The sequence below is a fragment of the Dasypus novemcinctus genome, chromosome 26 (genome assembly GCF_030445035.2).
Source record: "Dasypus novemcinctus isolate mDasNov1 chromosome 26, mDasNov1.1.hap2, whole genome shotgun sequence".
Lineage (NCBI taxonomy): Eukaryota > Metazoa > Chordata > Mammalia > Cingulata > Dasypodidae > Dasypus > Dasypus novemcinctus.
This window is the reverse complement of record NC_080698.1, coordinates 7,751,781-7,778,581: the sequence shown is the minus strand read 5'-3', so window position 1 is coordinate 7,778,581 and position 26,801 is coordinate 7,751,781. Positions and strand designations below refer to the sequence as shown.

General features: G+C 56.5%; 2 protein-coding genes across 4 annotated transcripts in view; one reads left to right on the top strand and one right to left on the bottom strand.

Annotated features, from left to right (window-relative positions):
• NBEAL2 (neurobeachin like 2) overlaps positions 1-4,032 on the bottom strand; it is a 28,779-nt gene extending 24,747 nt beyond the window's left edge. Inside the window, 1 exon segment of the mRNA XM_058288787.2 lies at positions 3,802-4,032. Within this exon segment, the coding sequence (XP_058144770.1) occupies positions 3,802-3,852 (51 nt within the window). The 5' untranslated portion in view covers positions 3,853-4,032.
• Positions 2,211-26,801, top strand: part of CCDC12 (coiled-coil domain containing 12) — a 50,011-nt gene continuing 25,420 nt past the window's right edge. For 2 of the 3 annotated variants that reach the window (XM_058288790.2, XM_058288789.2), the window contains exon 1: positions 6,192-6,345. In XM_058288790.2, coding sequence (XP_058144773.1) covers positions 6,250-6,345 — 96 coding nt within the window. In that variant the 5' untranslated portion in view covers positions 6,192-6,249. Of the gene's footprint in view, positions 2,282-2,851; positions 3,065-6,191; positions 6,346-26,801 lie in introns of those variants that run through there. The other variant, XM_058288788.2, reaches the window with a different exon arrangement.

Below are 26,801 nucleotides of genomic sequence, written 5' to 3'. Positions count from 1 at the left end.
CCACTCGGAGCTGCCTGGGCAGTAGTGAGAGCCCCATCTCCAGGGCCAGGCAAGCAGAAATGGGACAGGCTGGGGTGGGGGCCGTTCCGGATGGCCTCCCCGAGGCCCGGGGACGTCCCCACTCAGCACCAGGAGGGGGAGGGCAACGTCCAGCCCAAGGTGGTTTCTGGCAACATTAGGAGGACTAGAGGTCAGACTTGGGAGGACCTCAGCTATGGGAAGAGGCAGGAAGACGGGGCCTTGCCAGGGGCAGGGACACCGAGGACTGTCATCTGAGCGCCCAGGGCCAGTTCCTCAAACTCACCTGGGAAGGGGGGCCATGAAAGGGGAAGACCTCTTGGTCTCCGTCACAACCCCCAGGGCTTAACCTCCCCTTGTCCTGCCACTGTGGAAACAGGATTGCCTTCCAGGGTCCCCATAGTAACTGACCCTGTTGCCATGGGGACCCATACTTCGCCATCAGTTCCCCAGTTGCCATAACAACTCCAGGAGCTACCAGCCCCTCCCCCAGCCTTGGGCTCTGTGCCGGTCACCCAGCACCTCAGTCCCACCTGGAGGCAGCTGACTTAGAAGTGGAAGCAGGAGGTGGAACCCCCTGAGAGATGGAAGGGGACTGAGCACTCCAGAGGCGATTCCACCCTTCTTCCCCCCATTCCAGGAGGGTAAACTGAGGCCCAAGAGGGCACAAGACCGAGGTAAAGTCCCAGAGGGAGCAGAGGGTCTGGCCAAGGTTTCCACGTGGCAGCAGAGCTCAGCAGGCAAGGGCAAGGGCAAGGGCGCAGGGGCGGTGGGGGGCGGGCAGAGGCGCTGTCAAGCCACGCTGACCTGGTCCTTGGCGGTGCTGAGCCCTTGGCACACGGGCAGAGGTGGGGGAGTTCAGCCCGGGCTCTCCACCCATACCCTCAGTGCTTGCCCCACCCTCACCTTGTCCACCTGGGGCACCCCTCAACCCTCTGTGGTGCCCTGGACTTCCTTTGACAGGGAGCTGTTGAGTGACACGGCCACTCCAGCCGGAAAGGGGGCTGTCGTCTGCTCACCGTTCTGCATAACTTCCCTGCTGCCCACTTCCCAGCTCCTTGTCCTCTCAGCCCCCCATGCCCAGCCTCCCTGGGCTGGTCCTGGTGCACGGAGGGTCCTCTGGACATGACTGCCTCACCGGCCGCCCCCCCCCCCCACACCTTGCCTCTGGTCTTGCCCGCAGCCAGGTGCTTGTGCTTGCTCTTGTTGTTCCATCCCCTCAGCCTTCAAGGCCTAATCAAAACCAGCCTCCTCTGGGGGCACTGCCTGGTCCCCGCCACAAGGCCCATCTCCTCCATCCAGCCATTCAGCAAATACCCAAGGAGCACCTACTAAATGCCAGGTGCCTGGGCAACAGAGTGGCATGTACAGTGAGGGTGAAAATGGGGACGTGCCTGAGCTGTGGGGGGAGGGAGGAGGCCCCAGGCGGAGAAAATGGCCTGTGCCATCCCAGGGAGGGGACCCACCTGAGACTTCCTGCCCACGGGACAAAACCTTTCCTAGGCAAAGGAACACACACGATGCAGGCTGGCTGGAGCGCTGACTCTGCCCCCAAACTCATCTGATGAGTTTGGCACGTCCCTGCCTTGGTTTCCCCACCAAAGAGCTCCCCAGAGTGATGTCCAGGGGGCACTGTGGCCCCTCCCTTCCCTGCTTAGTAGCTTCATACCTGAGAGCTCCTGCCTCACCTGTGCCTAAACACCCCCCCCACTCCTGCACCTGTTCTTCCAGCTCTTCTGAGCCCAAGAGGGCAGGGGTAGGGGCTGGGCGGGTCTGAATCTGGAGCCTGGGAGCCCAGAGGGGAGAGGAAGGGCAGGAAGGGGGCGGGGCTCCCCAGAGTCTCCGCCCACCAGCCCAAGCCCAAACTGGGGAAACAGGTTTGCCAGCTGAAGTCAGCTCTGGGGCGGAAGGGAGGAGTGCAGGTGTTGGCTGGCCGGTGCCGGGGGTCTCAGTACTCTCTTGATGCTACTCCTTACCCTGCATTCTCCCCCCAAAAGGCACCTAGTGGGGCTCAACGTGGGGCCGAGCTACCCCTCGCGGGGGGCCCGGCTCTGAGGGTGGGGAGTTCCAGGAGCAGGCCGGGGCGGGCAGGAAGGCAGCGCTGGGAGGCGGGCTGCGCTTCCTCTCACGGCCGCCCGGCCCCACCCGGCTCCCGGGTTTGCACTCACATCCTGGATTTGTTTGCCTGGCTCCAGGCTGCCCCCGCCTGCCGGGTTTCCAAGGCCGCAACTGGCCAGCCTGTGCTCCATACCTGCCCTGCAAGGTGAGCAGCTGGGGTGAGGCTGGGAGGGAGGACTCAGCACAGGCATCAGTGCAGAGCACCTCTTGAGGGGCAGAGGGGCTGCCCAGATGCAGGGCCCAGCGAGAACGGGCAGCAGGAAGCAACCATGCTGGAGGCAGTCCTGAGGGAACTCAACCAAGCCCCCCCAGCAGCGTGCCACCCAACCCGAACCCCTCCAATAACATTCCTCAGACATCACCTGGCTCAGCCCCCTTTGCCTGGTCATAGGGACCTGCCCACTGCCACTGGAGCAGAGAGAGGCAGGAGGGCCAGGGTCAGGCTTCTTTCCGGGACCCTCTGCTCCTTCATAAGGACCAGTTCTTGGAGATGAAGATCGAGAGGATGGGGTGAGGGGACCCAGTGGGACCAGGAAGCAGGTGCCTTCTCTGGCTTGGACCAGCCACATTAGCTACTTCTCCGCAGAGCCCAGGCCACCCCTGACCCAGCGCTGTACCAGATTTACAGACAGGGAAGCAGAGGCGCAGAGGTGCACCGAGCGGGTCCTGGGGCAAGGAAGAGGCGCTCTCCTCCACACACTGCTCCCTCTTACAGCTTGAGCCACCAAAGAGGCTGTGACTCTGAAGGCCTGGACTCCAGGTCCCCAGGGGCCCCAGTCCAGGCCTGCTGTCCTGGGAGACAGTCGGCGGGACAGTCGGGCTGAGTATGAACTCCCCCCCAGTGACCAGCCGGTCAATGCACAATGGTCCATTGTGCCCAAGGCACACCTGAGCCAGGAGCAGATGCCAGGCAGGTGTCGGGACACAGGTCAGTGCTGGAGGAGCCTGGGGAGGGCGGGGCAGGACCGAGGTTCCCTCCCTATGGGGGGGGGGGGGCGCAGAAGGAAAGTGGGGGTCTAGAGGCAGAATTTGGGCAACACGAGGTTCTTGCCCTGTGGGGAGACCAGGGTGAGGTCACTTGAAGCAGTCAGGGACAGGGACGGGAAGCCAGGAGCTCTGGGGCATTTTTCCTGGCCCCAATCCCCATCCCTGCCCTTGGCATTTAAGGCAAAACCTTTTCTCCTGGCTGGGGGGGGGGGGGCGGGGGGGGGGAAGGTCCCCTGGTCCAATCCTCAGCATGGGGGATGGGGCCACCAAAAGGACCTTATCACCCACTGCCTGCCAGGGCCCGTGGGCCACGACCACCCAGTCGGGTCACGCCACAGAAGGGGCAGCTCAAATGGAATCTCCCTTTCCCATCTCTCCTTTTCCCCGGACCTCAGTTTACCCATCTGTAAAAGGGGGAGGTGCCTGGCCGTCCCAGCCTAGGCCCCCTTCCTCGGATACAAGTTGGACGCCCCCACCGGAGGGGCTCCCGTGAGGTGATAGTCTCCTAGGAGTTTGTCCCAGAGGCACCCTGCCGGCCAGGGGCGCAAACGTGTGTGTGCAGCCAGAGCGCGCCCGACGCGCGCGCACGGAGGCGGCCCCGGCGGCGCCCGGTACAGGTGCAGCGGCGTGGGGCGCGAGGCGCTGGGGCCCCCCGGACGGGCCGGGGGACGGGCTCACCTGCGCGTGGTAGAGCAGCCACAGCTCGTACAGCCGCTCCGAGGCAGCCATCGCCCGGCTCCGGCCCCTCTGCGCGCCACCTGCCGCCACCGCCTCCTCCGCGCCGCCCGCCGTCTGCCCCCCGCCAGGCCCATGGGCGGAGGGCGTTACTCCGGGGCGGAGCGGCGAGGGACCGCACGACTGGGGGAAGTCCGCGGCTCCTGCCCCGCCGCGCAGAGCCACCCCAGCCGGCTCTCTTCCTCCTCCTCCTCTCGGCCGGCTGCGGCCGCCGCCCCGCCTCTCCCGAGACAGTGCAGAGGGCGGAGAGCCGGAGGGAGGAGGAGCCTGGGGTCAGGGCGACCCGGAGGGCGCCTCGCAGCTCCGCCCTGCGCAGGCCGAGCCCCCGCCGGGACCTCGGGGATGAGGGGTGCGGGCAGGGCTTCCGGACCTTTCCGGGCCCGCGGCGTTGAGGAAGGGTCGGCGGGCCGCCAGGGGATGTCAACAAGTCTTCACCACCACCGCCACGACAACCACAGGAGGCGCTTACCACGTGCCAGGTGCTGCTCTAAGCTCTGTAGAGAGCGACCCAGGAGCCACTTCTGAGTTTCTACCCTCTGGGAGTGGCATGTCGGGGTAGCCGAGAGCTGCAGGACAAGCCTGCAAGGCCTGGGGGGTGGGGAGGTGAGGAGGGGCGGTGCCTTCCGTCAGGCTGCCTGGGAGCTTTGGACAATCCCCGCTGGTACCCTTCTCCAGGAAGCCTTCCAAGACTTCTTCCCCTCCAGAGCCCAGCGCTGGAGTCATATCTCTGCTCTCCTTTAACCAGATGAGGCGGCACCTCATCCTTCTGTTTTACGGATGGAGAAACCGAGGCCCAGGTTGGCCAAATGAGGACCACTTGGGGAGCCAGAGGCAGAGGGTGTCTGAGAGGAGCCATGCTGTCATTATACTTGGGCTCCTTTCCCAGCACCCCGCAGGGCCAGCCCCGGGGCGAGGGAGCCCCTAGGGGTTGGGCCGGGAGCTTGGGGGAAGATTGCTGAAGGTGGGGGAAACAAAGGGCAGGGAGTGGGCAGGCAGGGCTGGCACTTAGTAGGAACTGGTCAGGCTGGAGCCCCCTGGGCCTTCGGTGGCCCAGAGAAAAGAGACTGCCCCCAGCCCGATTTCGTTCTGCCCTCTCCGTTTCTTGGGTGGCCTCTCCAGTCTGGCCTTTTCTCCTTAGCTCTTTTTTAAAAAAATTAATTTTGTAATTATCTTTTTGGTAAAGTTAATAGATCACACAAAATGTTACATTTAAAAACATAAGAGGTTCTCATATACCCCCCTCCCTACCCCCCCTCCTTAGCTCTTCGCTGCCGTTTCCTGCAAGATGGAGGATGTAGAGGGACCCGGGTTAGATGTGGGGTGATAGGGTCGGAGGGGGCTGGCTGGTCCAGGAAGCGTCTGTAGCACAGGACCCTCTGCAGGGAAAAGTGAGTGTCTGCTGGGGCCAGTACGGGAAGGGATCTCCCAGTCAAGGACAGTCTAGCTGGGAGAGGGCAGGCAAGGGCGGGTCCCCTAGAGGGGGCACAGCCTCCTATCCCCACGAGGGAGGTCGCATTGTTTTGAGACGCCCAATATGCTGCCAGAAGATCCTGACTTCAGCTAGCCTGCGCACACTCTAAGTGATCTCTCTGTCACACTGACAAACCCAGGGAAGAAGACACAGGCAGCTCCGGCTGGGGAGCCATACACCCCGTGGCCCCCTACTTCAGTCAAGGCCAAGCCAACCCCTCCTAAGCGTAGTGGGTTTCTTGGGAGCCCTGCCGGCCTGCTGCGTCCCCATTGGGATTCGTCCTTCTCGAGGGGAGGTAGTCTGATCCTCGGGTTTTTTGCGGGTGGGAGAGGAAGGGGATCATCCATGTACCCAGAGGGAAATGGGGATCCAGCCAGGTCCCGCTCTGCGCAGGCTGTCTCAGCTTGGAGCGAGAAAACCCTGGGGGCACTGGGACAGGTGGGTCCCGGAGCCACGGACCGCTGGGCGGTGGGAGTCGCAGACCTCATGTTGGGCTGGGTCAGCGGGGAGGACAGGGAAGGTTTTTTGAAGACACTCGAGCCTTGAATCAGGATCAGTGCACAAGGATGGGTCGCGGCATTCCGTAAGGCCGGCATAGAGCGGGCTGTGGTTGGTGTTAAGGCAACACCAGAGCGGTCGACGCGCTCTGTTCTCCTTGCCTCAGGTCTGACTCTACTTACGGCTTTCCCACCGATTGGCGTTGGACGAATCGAGCCTTAGCATCTTTTTCTTTGCCGGACCCCGCCCGCTAGGCGAGTGGCCGGGAGGAAGGGGGCGGGCCCTCGTATAGGGACTCAGCATTGATTGGCTTTCAGGACTCCCTGCTCTCAATCTCGCACCTGGATTGGCCGTGAGACTTTCCTCGCGTCTCCTTGGGCCTGCTCAGTGCAGGCGAAAGGGGAGGGGGGCTGGTGGGCAATATGGCGGCGGCTGGTGCCGGAGTGGGCCGGTTAGAGGAAGAGGCCCTGCGGCGAAAGGAAAGGCTGAAGGCCCTACGGGAGAAAACTGGGAGAAAGGTAAGGGATGGGGCCTGAGGGCCGTGACTGGGGTAGCCCACGCTCGGGGTCCCAAACAGGGGCGGAAGAGAAGCCCACGAGAAGAAAGGGTAGCTGCCCAGCACGCGCATGCGCGAGCATCCTGAGCATGCGCGCGGAGTCGGTGCCCGCCCACGGAGCCGGCGCGGGATTTCTTGGCGCTGGTGCGGTCGTCGCGCATGCGCGGGGGCCGTTGGCTCTGTTCAGCGGGCGTTCCATTTGGCTCGTGCCCACGGTTGTTCGTTTGTGTTCCAGGACATCTTCTAGTTTCCGATATTCCTTGGGTCCGTTAGGCGTGACTCGGTCGAGACTGAGCGCGCTGAATCTCCTGTTTAACCCTTGACCCGGCTGGCTTCTCACCGTCTTGATCGGGTCTTGGGGTCTGACAGGCCCTTCCGTGTCCCCTGGATGTGCACCGGGATCGTTTAGTGCAGAAACCCAAAGGAAAAGACCCATCTCTTGGTCAGGGTGGACCGCGGAGAAAGAGGAGGGCCCTTTGTTTTTTCGCCAGCTCTCTCTCTCGATATTGGCCTCATAGTCCTATTAGTGGCCAAACTCGAAGCATTTTTCCTTGCTCTCGTTTGACACCAAAGTGGCCTGATTAAGTATCTGTTTTTCTCACTTCCCTGAAATAATCGAGAGGAAGAAGTCTGACCTGGCTCTCTTGACTTGGGGCTTTGGGATTTGGGACAAATCAGTTTATCTCCTTGAGCACGGGCTGATTCAGGTCTCGGACGGGGATAACAGCCCCTAGGCTTTCATTATCTCACTGGGTTATTTTGAGATGTGTGAAAGGCCCTAATGCCTAAGGGGCACTGAGGGTATTGGTTCTATTGTTGGATGGGTGAAAACTGAAAACTGTTCTGCATTCTACAAAATGCAAAGAATTTTGAATATCTAGACTTGTGGGCGTTGGCAGAAACAGGGATTTCACTTTCCAGCTTTCAGAAAACGGGCAGGTGAGTCTGGCCCTGGCTTTCCGTTCAACATGGCTGCCTGGCCGTCCTGTGTTTGGAAAGCAAAACGGGAAGTAACAGGGAGTACAAACTGGCCGCATTGGCTTTTGCTTCTCTTGGCATCTTGCTGCCCTGTCAGACAGTTCTCCCTGCAAATTGCCTGGCCCAGGGAGCTCCTACTCAGCCTTTTGAAAGTGCTGGCCCAGATGATGGAGGCTTGGTTTGTGGTCAGAATGTAAGGGGCAGAAAGGCCCACTGCTGAAGGAAGGTGGGAAGGAAGCCCCAGGCAATCAGGTGAACTGGCCTTGGAAAGAGGGATTTTCGATGGGCTGGAAATAGAGACGGACTGTTCTTGTAACTGAGTTAAATCTCCACAGTGCCGGCTTCAACGGCTTCTGAAAGCCGTTGACTGAACTCATTTTTGGAAAACGTGTGTTTGGAAATCACATGCCGCCTTCTTTGGCATTGAGCGTTCCCTGGCTCTTGGAGCTTCCTTGCATTCTCTTTGAGAAACAGGAGTTATTGTGAAATTTCATTTTTGACTCTCTTGGAAGCTTTTTCCTTTTTCTGGCATGCCTCTTCTGTCTGGGAGCTCCTGATCTTCTTACTTTCTTTAGCCCTTTTCCTGTTTAGAAAAGGCAAGTTAGAATTTTTTTTGTTGACTATTCCTTTTCCAGGCAGTGGTGTCAGTGGTGGATCCATAGCGGGTGATAAAGCAGTGTTTGCTTTTGAGAGGGGTTCTTGGAGGTGATACACCAAGTACTTACCGTGCTCCAGGCACTCAGGCACTGGAGGTACATCAGGGAGCAAGTCAGATGGAAGTCTGCCCAAGGAGCTTCTATTTCGCTGGGGAGACGGATGGTCAGGCAAAATATAGAGTGTTGGATGGTGCTACGGAGAAAAGGAAAGAAGGAAGACAGGAGTATATAGTTCCCCCATTTTTCTCTGTAGCTCCAACAGTTTAATCCTTTTTAAAGAAAATGAAGTTTTCACATTTAACTTAATGTGGTGAATGATACCACCCACCGAGTTTATCTTATCTGGTTCTGGTGACAACCCTGAGAAAAAGGAAGGTCAAGGGTGATTCTGTTATTTTATAGGTGGGAGCCCCAAGGCTGTTAAAGGTAGGACGTTTGCCCAAGGTCATATGCTAGGAGGTGTGGCGGGGATCTTAAGATAGCAGGCAATGTGAAAACAGGTGGTGACTGCCTTTCAGCACTGACTTAGAGGGGGTGCCCTGATGCAGGGTGGGGTGAGAAACACTTCACTGTAGGCCCTCTGTCCTGCTGACAACGAGGTGGCTCCTGGGAGACCCCAGGCTGTGACCGTCTTACCCCATCGTGAGAGCAAAGAGTAGGGGTCTGCCCTTGACTTTCTTGTTCCTCCAGTCCAGCCAAGCCAAGGTCTGGGCCGGAAACTGCATCCTCTGCAGGCTCTTCTCTTGTACCTCTGTTGTGTCAAGGCTCCCTTCGGAAGTACTTTAATAACGGGAAATCTCTTATAGGGGAGGGGGAGTGCCATGCTTTCTTTCCCTCCTCACAGTACCTTCCTTTGCTTTTCCTGGTGCAGCCTTATGCCCCCACAGTTCTTGATTGATATTTTTATTAGGTACATGGGAAAAGACAGTCGAGGATCTACACTTAGAGTTAATTCCCCAGTCCACAGCCCTTTCTTGTAGGACCTATAATTGATGAAGGTCCTGGGGAGGAAGTGTGGACTGCCTGCTACCCGCAGATAAGACTCAAGGAGCCTCCTCTTTCAGGGAGGAAGTTGCTGTATATTTTTAGTTCAGTTCTCCAATGTGAGGATCTAGGCTCCTGCATAGCAGGAGTAGGTGCAAAGTAGAGTATTTCAGGAAAGCAGTTCAGACATGGGACCCTTCGTTGGCACAAAGGCAGCAATGAGGAGTGATGTAGAGGATTTGATAGTGAGCAGTTGGCAGTGCTTGGGACAAGGGTGTGCTCTGAAAATGCTGGGCTGGGTGCTTTAGTGGCCAAGTTTTACAGGAACCGGGCTTTCCAGCTGGGAGGGCAGCCAGCCTGGGCACAGATTTCTGTATCTTATTTGAACCTTATTTCTTGATACTCGTGCAGAAGTTCCAGGCTGTGAGTCGGTGAACATTTCAAGGCTCTGGGAATAAAGCGCTGTGGCATCACCTCTGGTGGTGTCCAGTAGGACAGCAGGAGGCCACTTCTTTCCCCTCTGACTTCTTCCGGAGCAGCCAAATGGAACTCCTAAAGATGATTAACTTGACACAAACTCTTTGCCCTTGGCTATTGGGTTTCCTGAGCATTTGGCCTAGACTTGGCTTTGTCCTGCTGCCCTCCCAGAGAGGGAGGCTGCTTGTCCCTCTGGCCAGCCACTCAGGTCAGGCAATCTCAGGGCCAAAGTCTGGTTCTCAGTTTACAGGTTGTTATGGATTGAATCTTGTCCCCGAAAAGATGTGTTCAAGTCCTAACCTCTGGTCCTGTGGACATGAACCCATTTGTAAGTCGGACCTTGAAGATGTTACTGGTTAAGCTGAAGCCAGACTGAATCAGGGTGGGTCTTGAACCAGTATGACCGGAGTCTGTCTGTCTTTATTTATTTATTTATTATTTCTCTCCCCTCCCTACCCCAGTTGTCTGCTCTCTGTGTCCATTCACTGTGTGTTCTTCTGTCTCCGCTTGTATTCTTGTCAGTGGCACTGGGAATCTGTGTTTCTTTTTGTTGCGTCATCTTGCTGTGTCAGCTCTCCATGTGTGCAGCACCACTCCTGGGCAGGCTACACTTTTTTCGCACTGGGCAGCTCTCCTTATGGGGTGCACTCCTTGCGCATGGGGCTCCCCTACGTAGGGGACACCCCTGCATGGCACGGCACTCCTTGCGCGCATCAGCACTGTGGATGGGCCAGCTCATCACACGGGTCAGGAGGTCCTAGGTTTGAACCCTGGACCTTCCATGTGGTAGGTGGATGCTCTATCAGATGAGCCAAATTCTCAGAGGAAATCTGAACACAGACAGAGAAGAAAGATGGCCATGCAGTGGAGGCGGAGCTTGAGTTATGGATGGCCAGCAGGCCACCACCAGCATGCTACAGACGTCAGAGAAAGAGAAAGCATGATCTGCCCACAGCTTGTAGCCTCCAAACTATGAGACAATGAATTCCCGTTGTTTAAGCCAACCAGTTTATGGTATCTGTTACAGCAGCTCTGGCAAACTAGGACACAAGTTCCACAGTAATTCCTTTTTTCACCTGACTCTAGAGGCTAGAATAGCTCTATTCAGTAGAATCTTGTGAGGTGATGACGGTGTTCTGTAATTTGTACTGTCCAATATGGTGGCCGTAAGCAACATGTAGCTTTTTTTTTTCCTAGGAGGTCCTGGGGATTGAACTCAGGATCTTGTAATGGAAAGCAGGTGCTCAACTACTGAGCTACACCTGCTCCCCAACATGTGTGTTTTTGAGCCCTTGAAGCATAGATGATGCGACATTTTATTAATTATATTTAATTTTAATTTACATTCAAACAACCACACGTGCCTTATCGGACCTTGTTGACAGTACGTCTCTGGAAGACTTACTTCCTCTAGTCTGACTCTTAAGAAACCTAAAGTCCTAAACTCCCATTTATTGAGATCTAAGAGGGAGAGGCGAGGTGGAAACCTAGATGACTGTGAGCTCCACCTTGGTGAGCCTCGAGCTGGGGCAGTTGGCTCTGAAGTTGTTCAGTCTTGGTGGCTGGTGTCTCCAGCAGATACTTATCAAGGGCCTCTTGTGTGTGTGCACCTGGTGAAGGAAATGCTCACGATTCAGAGTGGTATTGTCATTACATCTGTGGGACGACAACAACTCTTGGAAACTCTGGGCCTCCCTGTCTTTGTGAGTGACTGGGATGTGGCTCCCGACCTCATCAGAAGCCGGCAGACCAGGAAAAGGTGCTATCTCTGCAGTGTCTAGCTCAGGGCTTTGCACTTAGGCCTTTTATAAATGGGGACTTGTGGCCTTTCTCTTCTCTTCCTTGAAAATGGAGGGGCCAGGTGGTCCTCTGGCTCTCTTTGCTGGGTGACAGTGGGTGGGGCTGGCCCCGGATCTGATGGGAGCAAAGAGTACATTCTCCTGGCCTCCTGGTGTTACTCATCCTAGCCCTGATTTTTTGAAGTAGGAATTCAGTTGTAGTGCGAAATGTTAGATGAAGAAGACAGTGGATTTACAGGTCCACGGCCAAGATGGGGTGTGTAGTCCCCATTCTTTCTAAGGAGTGAGCTCTTCCTTGGGGTTTCTGAGGCAGTGAGAAGGAGAACCTTGTGGATGGGAAGTTTGGCGCTCCCAACACAGACCCCTATTTAGCATCCAGCACTGAAACCATGGATGGCACCATCTATTCTGAGGACCTCCGCTTGCTCTAAAACAAAGGTGTCGGGTCAGTCAGAGGGCCTCAGACCTACCTGTGCATTGGGATCACTCGGGGAGACCATTTGTAATCTCTTCTCTGTCCCCACAGCTGGGGTCTTGATATATAGCTTAGAAAGTCATACATTCATAGAGTTCCTGAGATGATTTTTTAAAAAAGATTTATTTATTTATCTATCCCGCCCATCCTTGTTCTTTGTGCTTGTTGTCTGCTCTGTGTCTGTTCATTGTGTGCTTTCTGTCTGTTCGTCTTCTTTTAGGAGGCACTGGGAACCAAACCCAGGGGAGGCAGGTGCCCAATTGCTTGAGCCACATCCATTCTCTGCTTTTGTGTCTCATTGTATCTTCTCATCGTGTCTTCTTGTTGCGCCACCTTGCTGTACCAGCTCGCTGTCGCGCTTGTCTTCTTTAGGAGGCTCCGGGAACTGAACCCAGGACCTCCCGTGTGGGAGACAGGTGCCTAACTGCTTGAGCCACATCCACTCCCCTGAGATGATTTTGATGCTGTGTTTGTCTGGAAATCTCTGATCACTCCCTGACATTCTCTTATCGGAAGGCCAGCACTTCCTTTCCGAGGAGCAGTAGCCTCGGCAGATGCAGGAACTCTACAGACAACCACTAGACAGATAGGCGTGAGCCTCAGCCTTGGGCTGGGCCCTGGGGCTACAGCTGTGCCCACCCCAGCCTCCCTCCTCCAGGGGCTTCCTTGGGGTTGGTGGCGGTGGGCGACAGTGAACAAATGAAGAGGGAGGACAGTGCCAGGGTCTGGTGATTCAAGGGCGGGGGAGTGTGGGGGTGGGAAGGGGGTGGGCGACTGGGGAGTGTCTACACAGGAGGGGTCAGCAGAGGAAGCTTCTGGGTGGTGGGAGAGCAGTGAGGTGAGCAAAGCCTGGTGAGGACAGGCAGTTGGTTTTGGTGAGACGAGGTGGTGGGTGATCTTTGTCAAGCTGTTCCAGAGACATGTAGGTGGGAGGGGAAGGTGCCAGTGGGGTCCAAGCCAGCGGGTGGAGCGGCCACGTGGTGCCACAGCCTGGCTGTGGCTTGGCCGTCCTTTCCGCTGCTTTCAGGCCTTGCTGGACCCCAACCGTGAGACCCGCTGGTCTTAGGAGAGCAGGCATGGGCCCCAAACTCTCCCAGGGTTGTGGAGCTGGGGGCCTCTTCGCCAGCGCCTGGGGGAGCCCCAGCCCTTGGGTCGTCAGGTGGCAGTGCCCTGCAGTGAACGCGCCGCTGCCCCCGCACGAGCAGAACGCTGCCTCTGCATGGGGCTCGTGGCATTCTGTGGTTCCCTTCACCAGGGGGTGCCTGCGCGGGTTGCTGCTGTTCTCGCTCTCTCTCTTCTTTAAATAGTTTAATTGTAATAAAATCTACACGACATAAAAATCATTTTAACCATTTTGAGTGGAAAATTCTTCGGCAGTCAGTACATTTGCAATACCATGTACTTTTCACAGCTATGTATTCCCAAGCTATTTTCATCATCCCAAACCAAAATTCATGCTGGTGTAGCAATAACTGCCATTTCCCCCTTCTCCTGATAACCGCTGTTCTGCTTTCTATTTTTGTGAATTTGCCTATTCTCAGTATTTCATTATAAGAGGAATGATTCGATATTCGTCCTTTTGTGTCTGCCTTATTTCAGTCAACACTATGTCTTCAGTCAGTGTTCACCCGTGTTGTGGCTCGTACCAGCACTTCTTTTTACAGCTGAATAAGGTTCCATGGTGTGGATATACCACATTTTGTTTATCTGTTCATCTGTTGATGGACACTTGGGTTGCCTTTCGGCTATTGTGAATCATGCTGCAGTGAACATTGGTGTACAAATACCTGTCAGAGTCCCCGCTTTCAACTTTAGGGTATGTTCCAAGGAGTGAAATGGCCGGGTTGTATAGTAATTCTGTGGTTTAACTTTCTGAGGAAATACCAACTGTTTTCCACAGTGGCTGTACCATTTTACATTCCTACCAATAATGTACCAGGGTTCCTCTTTCTCCGCATCCTTGCAAACGTGTGTTATTTTCTGTCTGTTTATTAATAGCCATCCTAGTGGGATGAAGTGGTATCTCATTGTGGTTTTAGTTTTCATTTCTCTAGTGTTTAGTGATGTCGAGCGTCTTTTCGTGTGCTTATTGACCATTTATAGATCTTCTTTGGAGAAATGGCTATTAAAATCCTTGACTCGGAAACGGACTTTGGCCCAGTGGTTAGGGCGTCCGTCTACCATATGGGAGGTCCGCGGTTCAAACCCCGGGCCTCCTTGACCCGTGTGGAGCTGGCCATGCGCAGTGCTGATGCGCGCAAGGAGTGCCGTGCCACGCAAGGGTGCCCCCTGCGTGGGGGAGCCCCACGCGCAAGGAGTGCGCCCATGAGGAAAGCCGCCCAGCGTGAAAAGAAAGAGCAGCCTGCCCAGGAATGGCGCTGCCCACACTTCCCGTGCCCCTGACGACAACAGAAGCGGACAAAGAAACAAGACGCAGCAAATAGACACCAAGAACAGACAACCAGGGGAGGGGGGGAAATTAAATAAATAAATAAATCTTTAAAAAAAAAAAAAATCCTTGACTCATTTAAAAAATAGGATTGTTTGTCTTTTTGTTGTTGAGTTGTGGGTGTTCTGCATATATTCTGGATATTAAATCATTATCAGCTTTGTGGTTTCCAGATATTTTCTCCCTGTAGGTTGTCTTTTATCAGAAGATAGTATCCTCTGATGCACAGATGTTTTAAATTTTGATGAGGTCTACTTTATCTGTCTTTTGTTGCTTGTGCTTTTGATGTAAAATCTAAGAATCTGTTGCCTAATACAGAGTCATGAAGATATTTTCCCATGTTTTCTAACAGCATTTGCTCTTATATTTAGGTCACTGATCCATTTTGAGTTAAGTTTTGTATATGGTGAGTGGTAGGTGTCCAGGGTCCGTTGGTTTGCATGAGGATGTTTGGTTGTCCAAACACCATTTGTTGAAGAGAGTATTTTTTCCCTCTTGGATGGACTTGGCACCTTTGTTGAAAATCAACTTGTGATAGATGTGTGCTTTTATTTCTGGACTCTCAATTCTATTCCATTGGCCTATGTGTCTGTCCTTAGGCCAGTACCACACTGTTTTGATTACTGTATGCTTGTGTTGAAAATTTTGAAATCAGGAAGAGTTAGTCCTCCAAACTTGTCGTCCCCTCCCCCCCCCACCAAGGAATCTTTTGGCTCTTCAGGGCCCCTTGCAATTCTGTATGACTCTGAGGATCAGCTTTTCCATTTCTGCAAAAAAAGGCTTCTGGAATTTTGATAGGGATTGCATTGGATTTGTAGATCGCTTCAGGTAATATTGACATTCTACCAATATTGTCTTCCAATCCAGGAAACAGGACTCTTCCTTTTTATTTAGCTCCTCTTTTCTTTGTTTCACCGATCTTTTATGGTTTTCAGTGTACCAGTCTTTCACTTCCTTGGCTTAATTTATTCCTAGGTATTTTATTCTTTTAAATGCCATTGTAAATGAAATTCTTTTCTTGATTTCTTTCTCAGATTCTTTACTAGTGTGTAGAAACCCATTTGACTGCTGTGTGTTTATCTTGCCTCCTGTAACTTTGCTGTACTCGTTTATTAGTTCTAATAGATGCTTTGAGATGTTCTATATAGGATCACTCAGTCTGCGAATAGGGATAATTTGACTTCTCTTTTCCAGCTTGAATGCCTTTAATTTCTTTCTCTTGCCTGATTGCTCTGGATAGACCCTCCAGCATCATGTTGAGTAACAGTGGTGGCAGTGGGCATCCTTGTCAGCTGAGTTCCGTGGCCATCTTCCTGTTGGGGTAGACTTGGTGCTGACCCCTCCTTGGAGCTGTGCAGTGAGGGGTTCTGCAGTAGGCTACAGGAGGAAAGTGAGACCTCCTCCGCTTGGTCCCGTGTGCACCCGGCAAGGGGTGAGCTTCTGAGTTTCACCCGGAGGGCAGGGCTGCTGTTGAGACAGATAGGACAGAGAGCTGTTCTGGATCCTTCACTGTCCAGCTCTTCTGTGCAGAAGCCTCAAGACAAGGTCCATCTTCCTCTTTCCACCACTGACAATTGAAGCCTCTTTGTTGGGTGACTTCTTTAGCACTACAAGACATAGTTAGGTATTCCCTAGGCCAGCTTGAAAAACAAAGGAATCTTGAAATTCAAGCTGGTTTTAAATCTTTCTCATAGTTTTTGCAACAAAAGAATTTGTGTGGTCTTGATGGTGAACCCTCAGTTGTTTTTGCCTTCTGTCTCCTAGACCCAAAAGGTCGTGAGGGGCTTTTCTTGCCTTTTGGATGCCCACGTAGCTGGGGCTGCTTGGGGGAGGGAGCTGGGGTCCTCTGTTTAGTTTTAATGATTTTATTTTATTTTGGGTTTCTAAGTGGGCTTAAAATGTTCTCTTTTTAATGACTCCCTAGTGGCATTAAAAAAACCAAACAACTTTTAATTGAAGTGTAACAGTGTAATGGACGGAAGACTGCGTCCATCCTAACTGAGCTCTCAGGATTTTCACCGAGCGGGCACATCCATGTAAGCTCAGGTGGAGACCCCCGGGGGACAGCATCCCAGAAGCCCCTCCTGCTCCTTCCCAGCCCCTCGTGCTTCGAGGGCCACCCGCCCAGACCTCAAAACTCCAGACAAAAGTTTTTCTGACTTTGAACCTGACGGAGGTGGAATCATGTCGTATGAACTTTGCTGCTCCTCTGCCTCACCGTGCGGGAAGTCCGTGGCGTTGGCCGTGGCGTCAGTCCGTCTTCATTGCTGTACTGGTGCTGCCTGCTTTGAATATGCCACCGTGTGCCCATTCCACTCTTGGTTTTCACACCGGCGCTCTTCGGTCTTGTGCTGCTGTCCCCAGGCTTGCGCGTGTCTTGGTGGACAGATGTTCACCTTTCTGCCGGGGAAAAGCGCCGGGAAGAATTGCTAGGTACGGGGAGCATCGCGACTGCCTGACTTTTCCAGAGTGGCTGTTGCGCTTTCCGCTCCCTCCCGGCACGTGGTGTGGCGTTCTTGTTTGCCTTTCAGCTGGGGATGTGCTGGTACCCCTTTTTGGTTTAAATTTTACTTTCCTTGCTAACGAATGAAGTTGAGTATCTTTTTACATGTTTGTATGAAGTTCCCATTCACGTCTTTTGTCCCCTCTTTTTATGTCGTGTGTCTTTGACATTGTCCTGTTGAGTTGCAGGAGTTCTTCCTTTGGGCCCTGGATATGCGTCTTGTATTCTCTACAAGTATCATGACGGCTTTCTCCCTGACCCGCCCTGGGCCTTGACATTTTACTGTTTTAATTGCATCCTTTGATGAACAGAAGTTCTCAATCTTAATGTAGACCAATTCATCCATTTTTTTTCCTGATGCTTTTTGTGGCCTATTTAAGAAAATGTTTTCCTCCTCCTCGGTCATGATGCTATTTTTTTATGCTGTATTCCAGAAGTTTTATTGTTTTACCTTTCACATTTAGATCTTCAGTATATCTGGAATTGATTTACTTTTGAATGGTGTGTGTTGCAGTCAGGACTCACTTTTTGTCCATAGGACTATCAATGACCCAGCACTATTTGTTCTTTGGCCTTTGTGTTTTAGAACAAAATTACCTTTCCTTGTGAATGGTTGGCATGCGGTGTTTGTAATAATACTGCTAACCTTCCACAACGTCTTGATGATGATAGTGATTATAATAATAACAGGTAAAAACATTTTTGGATGTTGCTAGCCCCTTGGTAGCCTGGGACAGCTCTTAAGCACCTTTGACCCAAACACTCAGACATTTCCTGGTGCCCCATGGGCAGTGGCACTGCCCTGGGTGCGCTGTGTCACGTGACCCTCGTCCCTTTAGGCTTTGTGCGGACTTACAGGGAGGGCAGTGACCCCCGAGCCAGGCCCCCCTTGACCTGCCACCCAGGTTCTTGCCATGCCCCAAACCAGCTGCCTAGTGGTGTTCTGACTGTAAATACCAGTGCCCCAAACAGTTGCTTCTGGGTCATTTGTTGCAAATAAAGACCGTATGTTTTAAGTAGTTCTTGGCTACCCTCAACCCTCAGCAGGCATGGGACTGGGATGTGGCTGATAGGTAGTATTAAGAATTATCATACAGGGAAGCGGATTTGACTCAATTGACAGAGCATCCTCCTACCACATGGGAAGTCCAGGGTTCAAACTGAGGGCCTCCTGACCCGTGTGGTGAACTGGCCCACGCGCAGTGCTGATGCACACAAGGAGTGCCGTGCCATGCAGGGTATCCCCCGTGTAGGGGAGCCCCACACGCAAGGAGTGCGCCCCCGCAAGGAGAGCTGCCCCATGTGAAAAAAGCGCAGCCTGCCCAAGGAGTGTCATCGCACACACGGAGAGCTGACGCAGCAAGATGACGCAACAAAAAGAGACAGAGATTCCCTGTGCCACTGAGTAGAATGCAGCTGGACACAGAAGAACACACAGCAAATGGACACAGCAGACAAAGGGGGGGAGGGGAGAAAAAAAATCTTAAAATAATAAAGAATTGTAATGCAGAGTGAAGACACAGTTGGCGTTCTTGTTTCTGAAGAAGGTGTGTCCGCGTCCATCTTGGGATACTGAGGAATGCCTCCCGCCACCCACACCCACATACCGCCCACCTCGCCCCTAACAGCACGTTCCCCCACATATTCCCAGTCCACCTCCGAGCACACAGAGCACCCCAACTCAACCTGCCCCCAGAGCACCCCAACTCAACCCGCCCCCAGAGCACCCCAACTCAACCCACCCCCACAGTGGACTGTACCACAGCTCCCTACACACCTCGACGCCCCCCCCTCGCCCACCGCACCTGGACACACCTGCCTGCCTTTGACTCCCCCCCACACCCCCTCTTCACACACGCCTCTGAGCAGCGAGCCCCTTGCCTGCCCAGGTCTAGCCATTCGGCCAGCAGGGCGGCGCTGTCCAGAGATCTGCGGAGAGCCCAGGGCTCGCTCTGTGCTGCTGCACACAAGCCCTGGGGGGGGGGCAGCTTGTCCAGACGTGCCTCCGCCATGCCGGAGAGGCCTGGCTTGGAGGGAAGGGACAGCCCGTACTCCTGAAAGAATTCCAAGAGGAAAACAGTTGCTGTAGTAACGATGCCCTGGGGGGAGTAAAAGCCACACTCCTGGGCTGCTTGGATGCAGGACTCGAAAGGGCTGCTCTGTCTAGAGACAGTGGCTCGGCCGTAGTCTTTCCAAGCACAAAGAGGGTGCGCTGCCCCCCACCCCCCGCTTTGTTTTCTGGGCAGGACACGGCTGGATTTCTTGTAGGGTAATTTGAATCCTGAAGAAAAAGCACCTGCTTCTGATCCCGGAGAGGCAGTCCCTCTGGAGAAAGCACGCGCCCGGGCGCCCGGGACCTCCGTCTGCTGAGGGGCCTTAGCCAGGCCAGCGCCAGGCCTTGGGAATGGGCTTGAGGGGCGTGAGGGCCAGTCACGGAGCCTCCTGCGCACCTGGCTGTCGCCGTCATCGCCGAGTGACCGCTGAGTGCCAGGCCCTGGGAAGGCGCTGTGAGGTCCGCGGGGCCGGTGTGCACCTCCGGCGGGGGGCTGGGGCCCAGTGGGGAGGTGGACCCAGTTCTCACACGGTGTGTGCGGGGCTCTGGGGGAGGGGTGCTCGGGAACCGAGCACGCTGCGGGGAGGGCTTGCGGGGTCCCCGGAGGCTGGGGGCCTGGCACTGGCATGGCTCGGGCGGCGGGATGTCGGGGCCTTCTGAGCCCAGCATGCCCGTGCTGATCCCGCTTGACCTCAGGGTCGGCCTACAGGTCACGTCCCTGTTTGGACTCTGCCCCAGGCCGCGCAGCTTACAAGACAGGACCTGACCTGGCGCGGCGCTGAGGACGCAGGCACGCGTGAAGGGACAGCCAGGAACCGTCGCCATCTTGAGGCACAGGAGGGGAGGAAAGTGCTCAGGCAGAGGAGGGGCAGGAGCAGGGCAGGCAGGTGTGGAGGCGGCCTGGACTGGGGAGCCCGTCTAGGACAGCCCCCAGCCTGTGCTGCTCTGTCCCCTGCAGGAAAGGCGGCCTCCTCTGACCTGAACTCAGGTTCTCTTCTCGGGGGTGGGATCTGCCCTTGGAAGCCGAGGTCAGCTGGAGGCCAGGGCCGAGCCGTCCTCTGGGTGACCCGCGGGAAGAGGCGTGCATGCAGGGATCTGCCCCGTGACCCTTGGGGGACATGTCACGGCCTGCACAGTGGCATGGCGGTGGCCTCATGTGGAGGCCATGGGGAGGGCAGTCTCCGGGTGGAGCCTTCCCCTGCGTGGGGCGTAGCGCGCACTCGTCTCGTCACATACGCTGCCTTGTTCCACGCTGGCTGCAGCCGGGGGCCCTGCAGCTCTGAGAAACTGAGGAGGTCTCCCAGCTCCCCCAGCGCGTAGTGTCAGGACAGGGGTCACGGCCTTTTGTGGTTCTGCTTTCCTGTTCTTTCAGCTGAGCATGTGGATTTAAAAAAAATCTGCTTTGCCTCTTAGGGAAACGCTGGTAGGTGAGGATGAGACTTGTTTAAGCAGCATTTCCCCGCACAAATAAGTGTGTCGGTTCTGACTCGTAGTTTAAATGTGGCTTTAATTAGAATTTCATCACTTGTAGATCACACCAGAGAGGAGACAATTGTCTTACCTTGGTGTCTTATTTACACTTAAAAAAACAACAACCAAAACCAGACTGTGACGCTGAGAAACAGCTGCTCAGTGGGTAAAATAGCTTCTAGTCTCCAGGGAGCACCGGCATCCCTGTTGCTCTGAAAAGCCTCTGGCTCGCATCTGATTGGCTTCCAAACTCTGGTTCCTGATATTGAGGCCCCGTATGTTTTCCAATCATCTCCATCTTGCGAGGAAGGGAATGGAAGTTCCCTAGGAGGGGCCGCGGCTTGCTGGCCTCAGCGGTGGCCTTGTGATGTCAGGGAGACTGACTTGAGGATGCTGGGACCAGCTCCAAAGGGCACATCACGCTGCCGAGTCCCAGCTTCTCCATCTGCACCGCGGTCATCACAGCCTTCTCTCCCTGGGTCCCAGGACCTCCCCATGGGTCAGATGAGCCATGCACCCTGAGACGGCCTTAAGCCTCCGAGGCGCTGCATACTCTGCCACTAGGGTGTGGCTATAAATGCCAGGGCACTGAGTTGCAAGCAACAGAAATCCAAAGCAAAGTTCTCACGCCTTGGAGGTACACAGCCAGAACAGAAGCCCCCCTTTCACAGGAAGAACGGCTGGGCAAGGAAACTGCTACTCAGGTAGCGGGCCCTGCAGCTCGCTCTGCCGCTCCTCGGCGCCGCTCTGTGTCAGCAGCTTGCCTCATCGTCTCGTGTGGGGTGTTAGATCAGCAGGTCACCGACCTACAGCAAGGCAGGTGGGAAGGCAAGCGTTGGGCACTTTTCAGTGTCTCTAGGGCAAGGGGGGCTCTTCCAACCCCGGAACCTAGGATGGAGCATTCCCGGGGGCAGGCCTTGGCCCAGGCACTGGACAGCCCCTAGGACCTGGGAGCTCAGACTCCACTCTCCAGGCAGCTTGGTAAAGTATTCAGGCCAGTCGGCAGCTCAGGTTGAGGGGTCCAGTGCCAGCTTCCGCCCTTGTCTGGCTGATGCTTCCCTGGACCTTGGGCCGTTGGCATTGCACGAGCGACTTCTCTGTTTCTTCTCACCCTGCAGACCGGGGCCCCGGGCAGGTCAGCCTCTAAGAGGAGGGATGTGGTCTGACTCAGGCTCCCCCACTGGGCCGTGTGGTCGAGTCGTGACCTGGGCATGGGTGGTACTCTGAAAATTCAGATTCCCAGGTCTTCCCCTGGAAGGTTCAGATTTGGCAGGAACTGTTTATAACATGTTCCCTGGGCCCCTGGACCTGGTTCTTCCTCTACTGGGTGATACCTGAGATTTTGCAGCCCTGATAGTTAGGGTTTTCTTATTTTTCTCATTTGATCTAAGAATGGTCACGCTTTTCTGGCTGTTCAGAAAGCACACCCAAGCCTTGGGGGGCTGTTTGAAAGAATTTCGAAAGCATGATGCAGTCAGAAAACCTCCGAGTCCCGACCCATCTTTTGTTAGCCGTGAGCTGCCGCAGAGATCGCCCAGCCACCCAGACCTCGCCATTTGGACCTGCTCCCATGGTACTGGAGGGGGCCAGAGGCCCTGCCATATGCCAGTGTGATGGGTGGGCCCTGCAGGGCACCCGCTGCGCGGTGGGAAGGCACAGACCTAGTCCTTGGACTGAGAGGGTGGCTGGGCCTGCCCCGCTTCTGCTTGGTTTTTGGGGGCCACAACTGCTGTCCCTCGCCCACTCCCTTCCTGGCCCTGAACACCCCAATCACGTTGGTGCCACCCCTCTGCTGCCCCCCATCACGGCGGACTTTGGCTGCCTTCTCGGTGCTTGTGGGATAAAGGGCAGCTTCCACGGCCCATTGGGCAGGCCCTTCCCTGCTGGCCGCTCCCTCCCACTGCACTTGGCGCCACCACTTCCCCCTCATCCCACCCACCTCGTCCAGGTGCTCCCTGCTCCCGGGCCCACCTGTGCTCCCTGCACTGCCCCCTCTTCCCTCCCTGGTCCACCTGCTCCGCTCCAGGTGACGGGCTGGCATCTCAGCTGTTGGTCACCTGCTCCTCAGCCTTTCCACGGCACCTGGGCCTGGGAGCACTGCTCACCTGCCTGCTTCCCCTCCCACCTCCCCTGAGCACCCTGAGGGCAGCCATCACGCCTTAGCCTTAGTCATGCTTCCCACCACCAGGTGAGGAAATGAAGCAGTGAGCCTGGAGAGCTGCGGGGCCTGGGATGCTGCGGGCCTGGGGAGCTGTGGGCCTGGGGAACTGGCGGGCCTGGGGAGCTGGCGGGGCCTGGGGAGCTGGCGGTCCTGGGGAACTGCGGGGCCTGGGGAGCTGGCGGGGCCTGGGGAGCTGCGGGGCCTGGGGAGCTGGTGGGGCCTGGGGAGCTGGCGGGGCCTGGGGAGCTGCGGGGCCTGGGGAGCTGCGGGCCTGGGGAGCTGGCGGGGCCTGGGGAGCTGCGGGCCTGGGGAGCTGCGGGCCTGGGGAGCTGGCGGGGCCTGGGGAGCTGCGGGGCCTGGGGAGCTGGCGGGGCCTGGGGAGCTGCGGGCCTGGGGTGCTGGCGGGGCCTGGGGAGCTGGCTGGGTGGAGGCTTGTTTAAACGTGGGCTGTGGCATACGGGCAGGAAGAACTGCATGCGAGTGCCGTGGAGGCAGCTGAGGTCTCCACACTGCGCTGTGCAGGCACGGACCGCGGGCTCTGACAGCTGGCCCCGTGGGAGAGGGTGGGCACCATGTGGTCACAGGCGAGGAAGCCAGTGTGTGCCGGGACGCCAGGGGCCCTGGGTGGCCCCAGCTGCGGTGGGCTGCCTGCCAGCTGGGAGGTGCCTCTCCCCTCACTGCTCGAGGGCCCTCGTCCGGCCCGCGAGCCACCCCACTTCAGGCATCCGTCTACCAGGGGAAAGGTCATGGCTGCTGTGGAGGGCAGCACGGCACAAGTGAGGGCTGGTTTGGGGACCCAGAAATTGGCGGAAACAGGCCTGTGTGGAAGACATCCTCATGGTCACTGGCCGAGGTTTTCAGGCCCTCGCGCGCCTTTCCCACCAGACCTGAGGGTGGCTGGGTGCAGTGGGCGGGGCCTCCTTCCGCCCTCCTGCCCAGCGGCCGAGCCCATGTGGCACCGTGAAGCCTGTTTGCTCTTCAGGCCCAGTGGCTCGAGAGCGGGCTCAGGCACCAGCCCCTCAGGGCTCGAGAGGGGACTCAAGCACCAGCCCCACTGGGTGGGTGGCTCTCCCAGTCCCCAAAACTGGCCGCGTGGGCTGCTGTGCCTGGCGGCTCTGGGCTCCCGGCCAGCCCCCCAGCGCTGCCCCGGGCGGGGTCTGCTGCACTGCAGGGACCTCACGTTGCCTCTGCCTCCGCTCCGTCCCCCTCTTGCAAGCTTGGCTCGGCGAGGAAGTCCCGGTGGCTGTCAGTTCTGCTTTGTGGCAGTGGAGGCCTTTCCCCCTTCAGAAAAAGGGAACCGGCGGGGCAGGGTGGGAAAGCGGGAGGTGCCGCGTCCGCCCTCAGTCATTTCCTCACCGAAACTCGGAGCCCTGGGTAGCGGAGACCTTGCTCGGGTAGCTGGCTGCAGAGGCCCTGGGCGTGCACAGGCCGCAGGGGCGCTTGGGAGAGGTCAGCAGGCTCCACGCCTCGGAGGCTGGGTGCCAGCCAGGATTTCCTGCTGCCCGCGGAGCCAGTGCAGGCACCAGCCTCCCTCGAGGCCGAGGCTGGGCAGAAGGGCACACTGCCCGCTCCCCCTGCTCCCCGCTTTGAGAAACACGGCTGTGCCCGCTCTACGTGCATCCCGCCCCTTTCCTTGTGGTGGTTTTAGGGACCGAAGTTCCTGGCCCAGAAATGGTGATGCCTGGGGCCCCTGAGCGTTTGAGCCCGGCTCACGGAAATGGCACCAGGAGTTGTCAGCCCTGTGCAGCGACACAGCGGTGCCATCAGATGCCAGCAGGACCGCCCGTGTGTGTGGGGGCGGGGACTCCGCGGGGGAGCGGCCGGGTGGGAGGCCTTTGGGGTCCTGCCAGTCCCAAGCTGTGGGAGCTGGGCAGCTCGCTGAACTGAACCGAGCCTCCGTTTTTCTCATCCGTGAAAGGAGGAAAAGGAGCGTCGACCTCTTTAGAGTTTAATTGAATTTAATTTCCTGGCATATCTATTACTCAGTAAAAATGACCACTCTAGTCTAGAAAACGAGGTAGAACAGAGAGGAATGACGTTTGGGTCCAGCCCTCCCCAGGGCTCACCTTCTAATTGGGAAAACTTGGAATTTCGTGGAGCGTAATTCGATTTGATCCTTACCATACCCCCGAGAAGTGGTGGGATTGGAACTTTCACCTTCATTTTACAAAGAAGCCAGAGGTGCAGTTCCCTGTTGGCGGGGAGGATAAAATAACTAAGGCATAAATGAGCAGATCGTTGTGTGGCAGAAAGAGCTGAGCACGTGGCAGCGGGGAACTGGGCTTCTGGTTGTCTGTGTCCCCAAACTGCGATGAGCTCGGCCTGATAGGAAGGTGTGGGGTCTAGCACATGCAGACCACGTTAGGGGGCGCCAGGCCTCAGTTGCTTCATCTGTGAAATGTGCCGGTGATATCTAACGCATGGGTGCTGCTGGGAGCTCAGATGATATCCAACGCGTGGGTGCTGCTGGGACTTCAGACAATATCCAGTGCATCGATGTGTTGCTGGAGCTCAGATGACATCTGATGCATGGGTGCTGTTGGGAACTCAGACGATATCTGATGCATGGGTGCTCTTGGAGCTCAGACAGCCTGTAACGCATGCACGCTGCTGGAGCTCAGACGACGGGGCGGAGGAAATCCTCGTGTGTCAGACGGCAGCAAGCGGTGCCTTCCCCGGTCATGTGGGCACTCGCTCTGGCTGGCCCAGCTGCGGTTCTGGGCCCAGCGTGGGAAACAGTGATGGCCCGGCCTCTCCAAGACCCCTCCCACACCAACCGGTGCAGTCGCTCCTGGGAAAATCCAGGTGAAATCCAACGTCCGGGACGGCTGTTGGAGGCCTGGCAGCGCTCCTCTCTGCTAATAGCAGTGTGACCTTCCGCGCGCATGGCCAGGGCCGAGGGCTGGCACTCCACTGCTGTGAGTTTTGTGCTGGGGACAGAAGGAAGGACTTGGTGGGAAACCCTCACAGACGTGATGCCCGTTCTTGCCACCGGGGCCTCTCGTCACTCATTCCTGAGGGACTCTGGGCTTTCTTAGCCTGAGCCTCCTTTTAAAAAATGAAAAGTCAGGAAACGGACTTTGGCCCAGTGGTTAGGGCGTCCGTCTACCACATGGGAGGTCCGCGGTTCAAACCCCGGGCCTCCTTGACCCGTGTGGAGCTGGCCGTGCGCAGTGCTGATGCGCGCAAGGAGTGCCGTGCCACGCAAGGGTGTCCCCCGCGTGAAGTGCACCCATAGGGAGAGCCGCCCAGCGCGAAAGAAAGTGCAGCCTGCCCAGGAATGGCGCCGCCCACACTTCCCGTGCCGCTGACAACAACAGAAGCGGACAAAGAAACAAGACGCAGCAAATAGACACAGAGAACAGACAACCAGGGGAGGGGGGAAATTAAATAAATAAATAAATCTTTAAAAAAAAAAAAATGAAAAGTTTGTCACATATGGAAACTTGGCCAAAGAAAAGCGCTCAGAAAGGGCTTCTGCTTTCCGTTGACGCAGGACTGCACTTGAGGCTGTCGGGGCTAGGCCGCGTCTTCTGCCTGCTGGCCTAAGGGATTTCCCTCCTTTTCCTAGGGTGATCAGAGCCTGGGTCCCCGTTGTGTCCGTTGCTGTCCGGGCACTCGGCGGCTCTCCGTTTCCTTGGGTCAGGGCAGGGGAGGACGGAGGGAACCTTCCGGTCCCCAGGGGGGGTGCAGCAGAGCCAGGGCTCAGGCAGGCCCGTCCCGATGGACGGCAGGCCTCGGAGCTCCCCAGGGTGCCAGGTAACCAGGGGCGGCCCAGGTTATCTCTAACCCTCGCCCGCCCCTGCTGAAGTGGCACCAGCCCCGCCTTCCAGGGGAGGGAACAGAAGCCCAGAGAAGTCCTGCAGTTTGCGCGCGGTGCACCACTGTCAGCTGAGGAGCCTGCGCTGCCCAGCCCACGGCCTGCGGCTTCCTCCACGCCACAGCGCCCCCTGCAGGGAGGGCCGGCAGGGGTTGGAGCGTCCAGCTGCTGCCCGGGAAGGGAAGCAGGGAGACTGGTCTCTGCTCTGCCCTCCAAGGGACCTTCCAGGCGGTTCCTTCCTGCTGGGGCTGAACCCCAGGGCAGTAGGAGGGGCCCTGGCCAGCTTGGGCCTCTCCCTGTGGGGGTTGTTCCTCTGCTGCCCTCCCCCGCCCAGCTCCATTTGTCCTTCAGGATGCAGGACAGAGGACAACTCTTGGAGAGCCTTCCCAGGCACCTCACACCTCCTGTGCCCCCTCCAAGCCCCCACCCCCCATTGTTGACTTTGTTCCCTTTCCCCTCCCCAGTAGTTTTTTTTTTTAAACAAAACTGAACCCAGGACTTGTATGTGGGGAGCCAGTGCTCGACCACGGAGCCACATTGGCTTTCCTGAAGTAGTTTTTTTGTTTGCTTTGCTTGCTGCTTGTTTTTGGTTT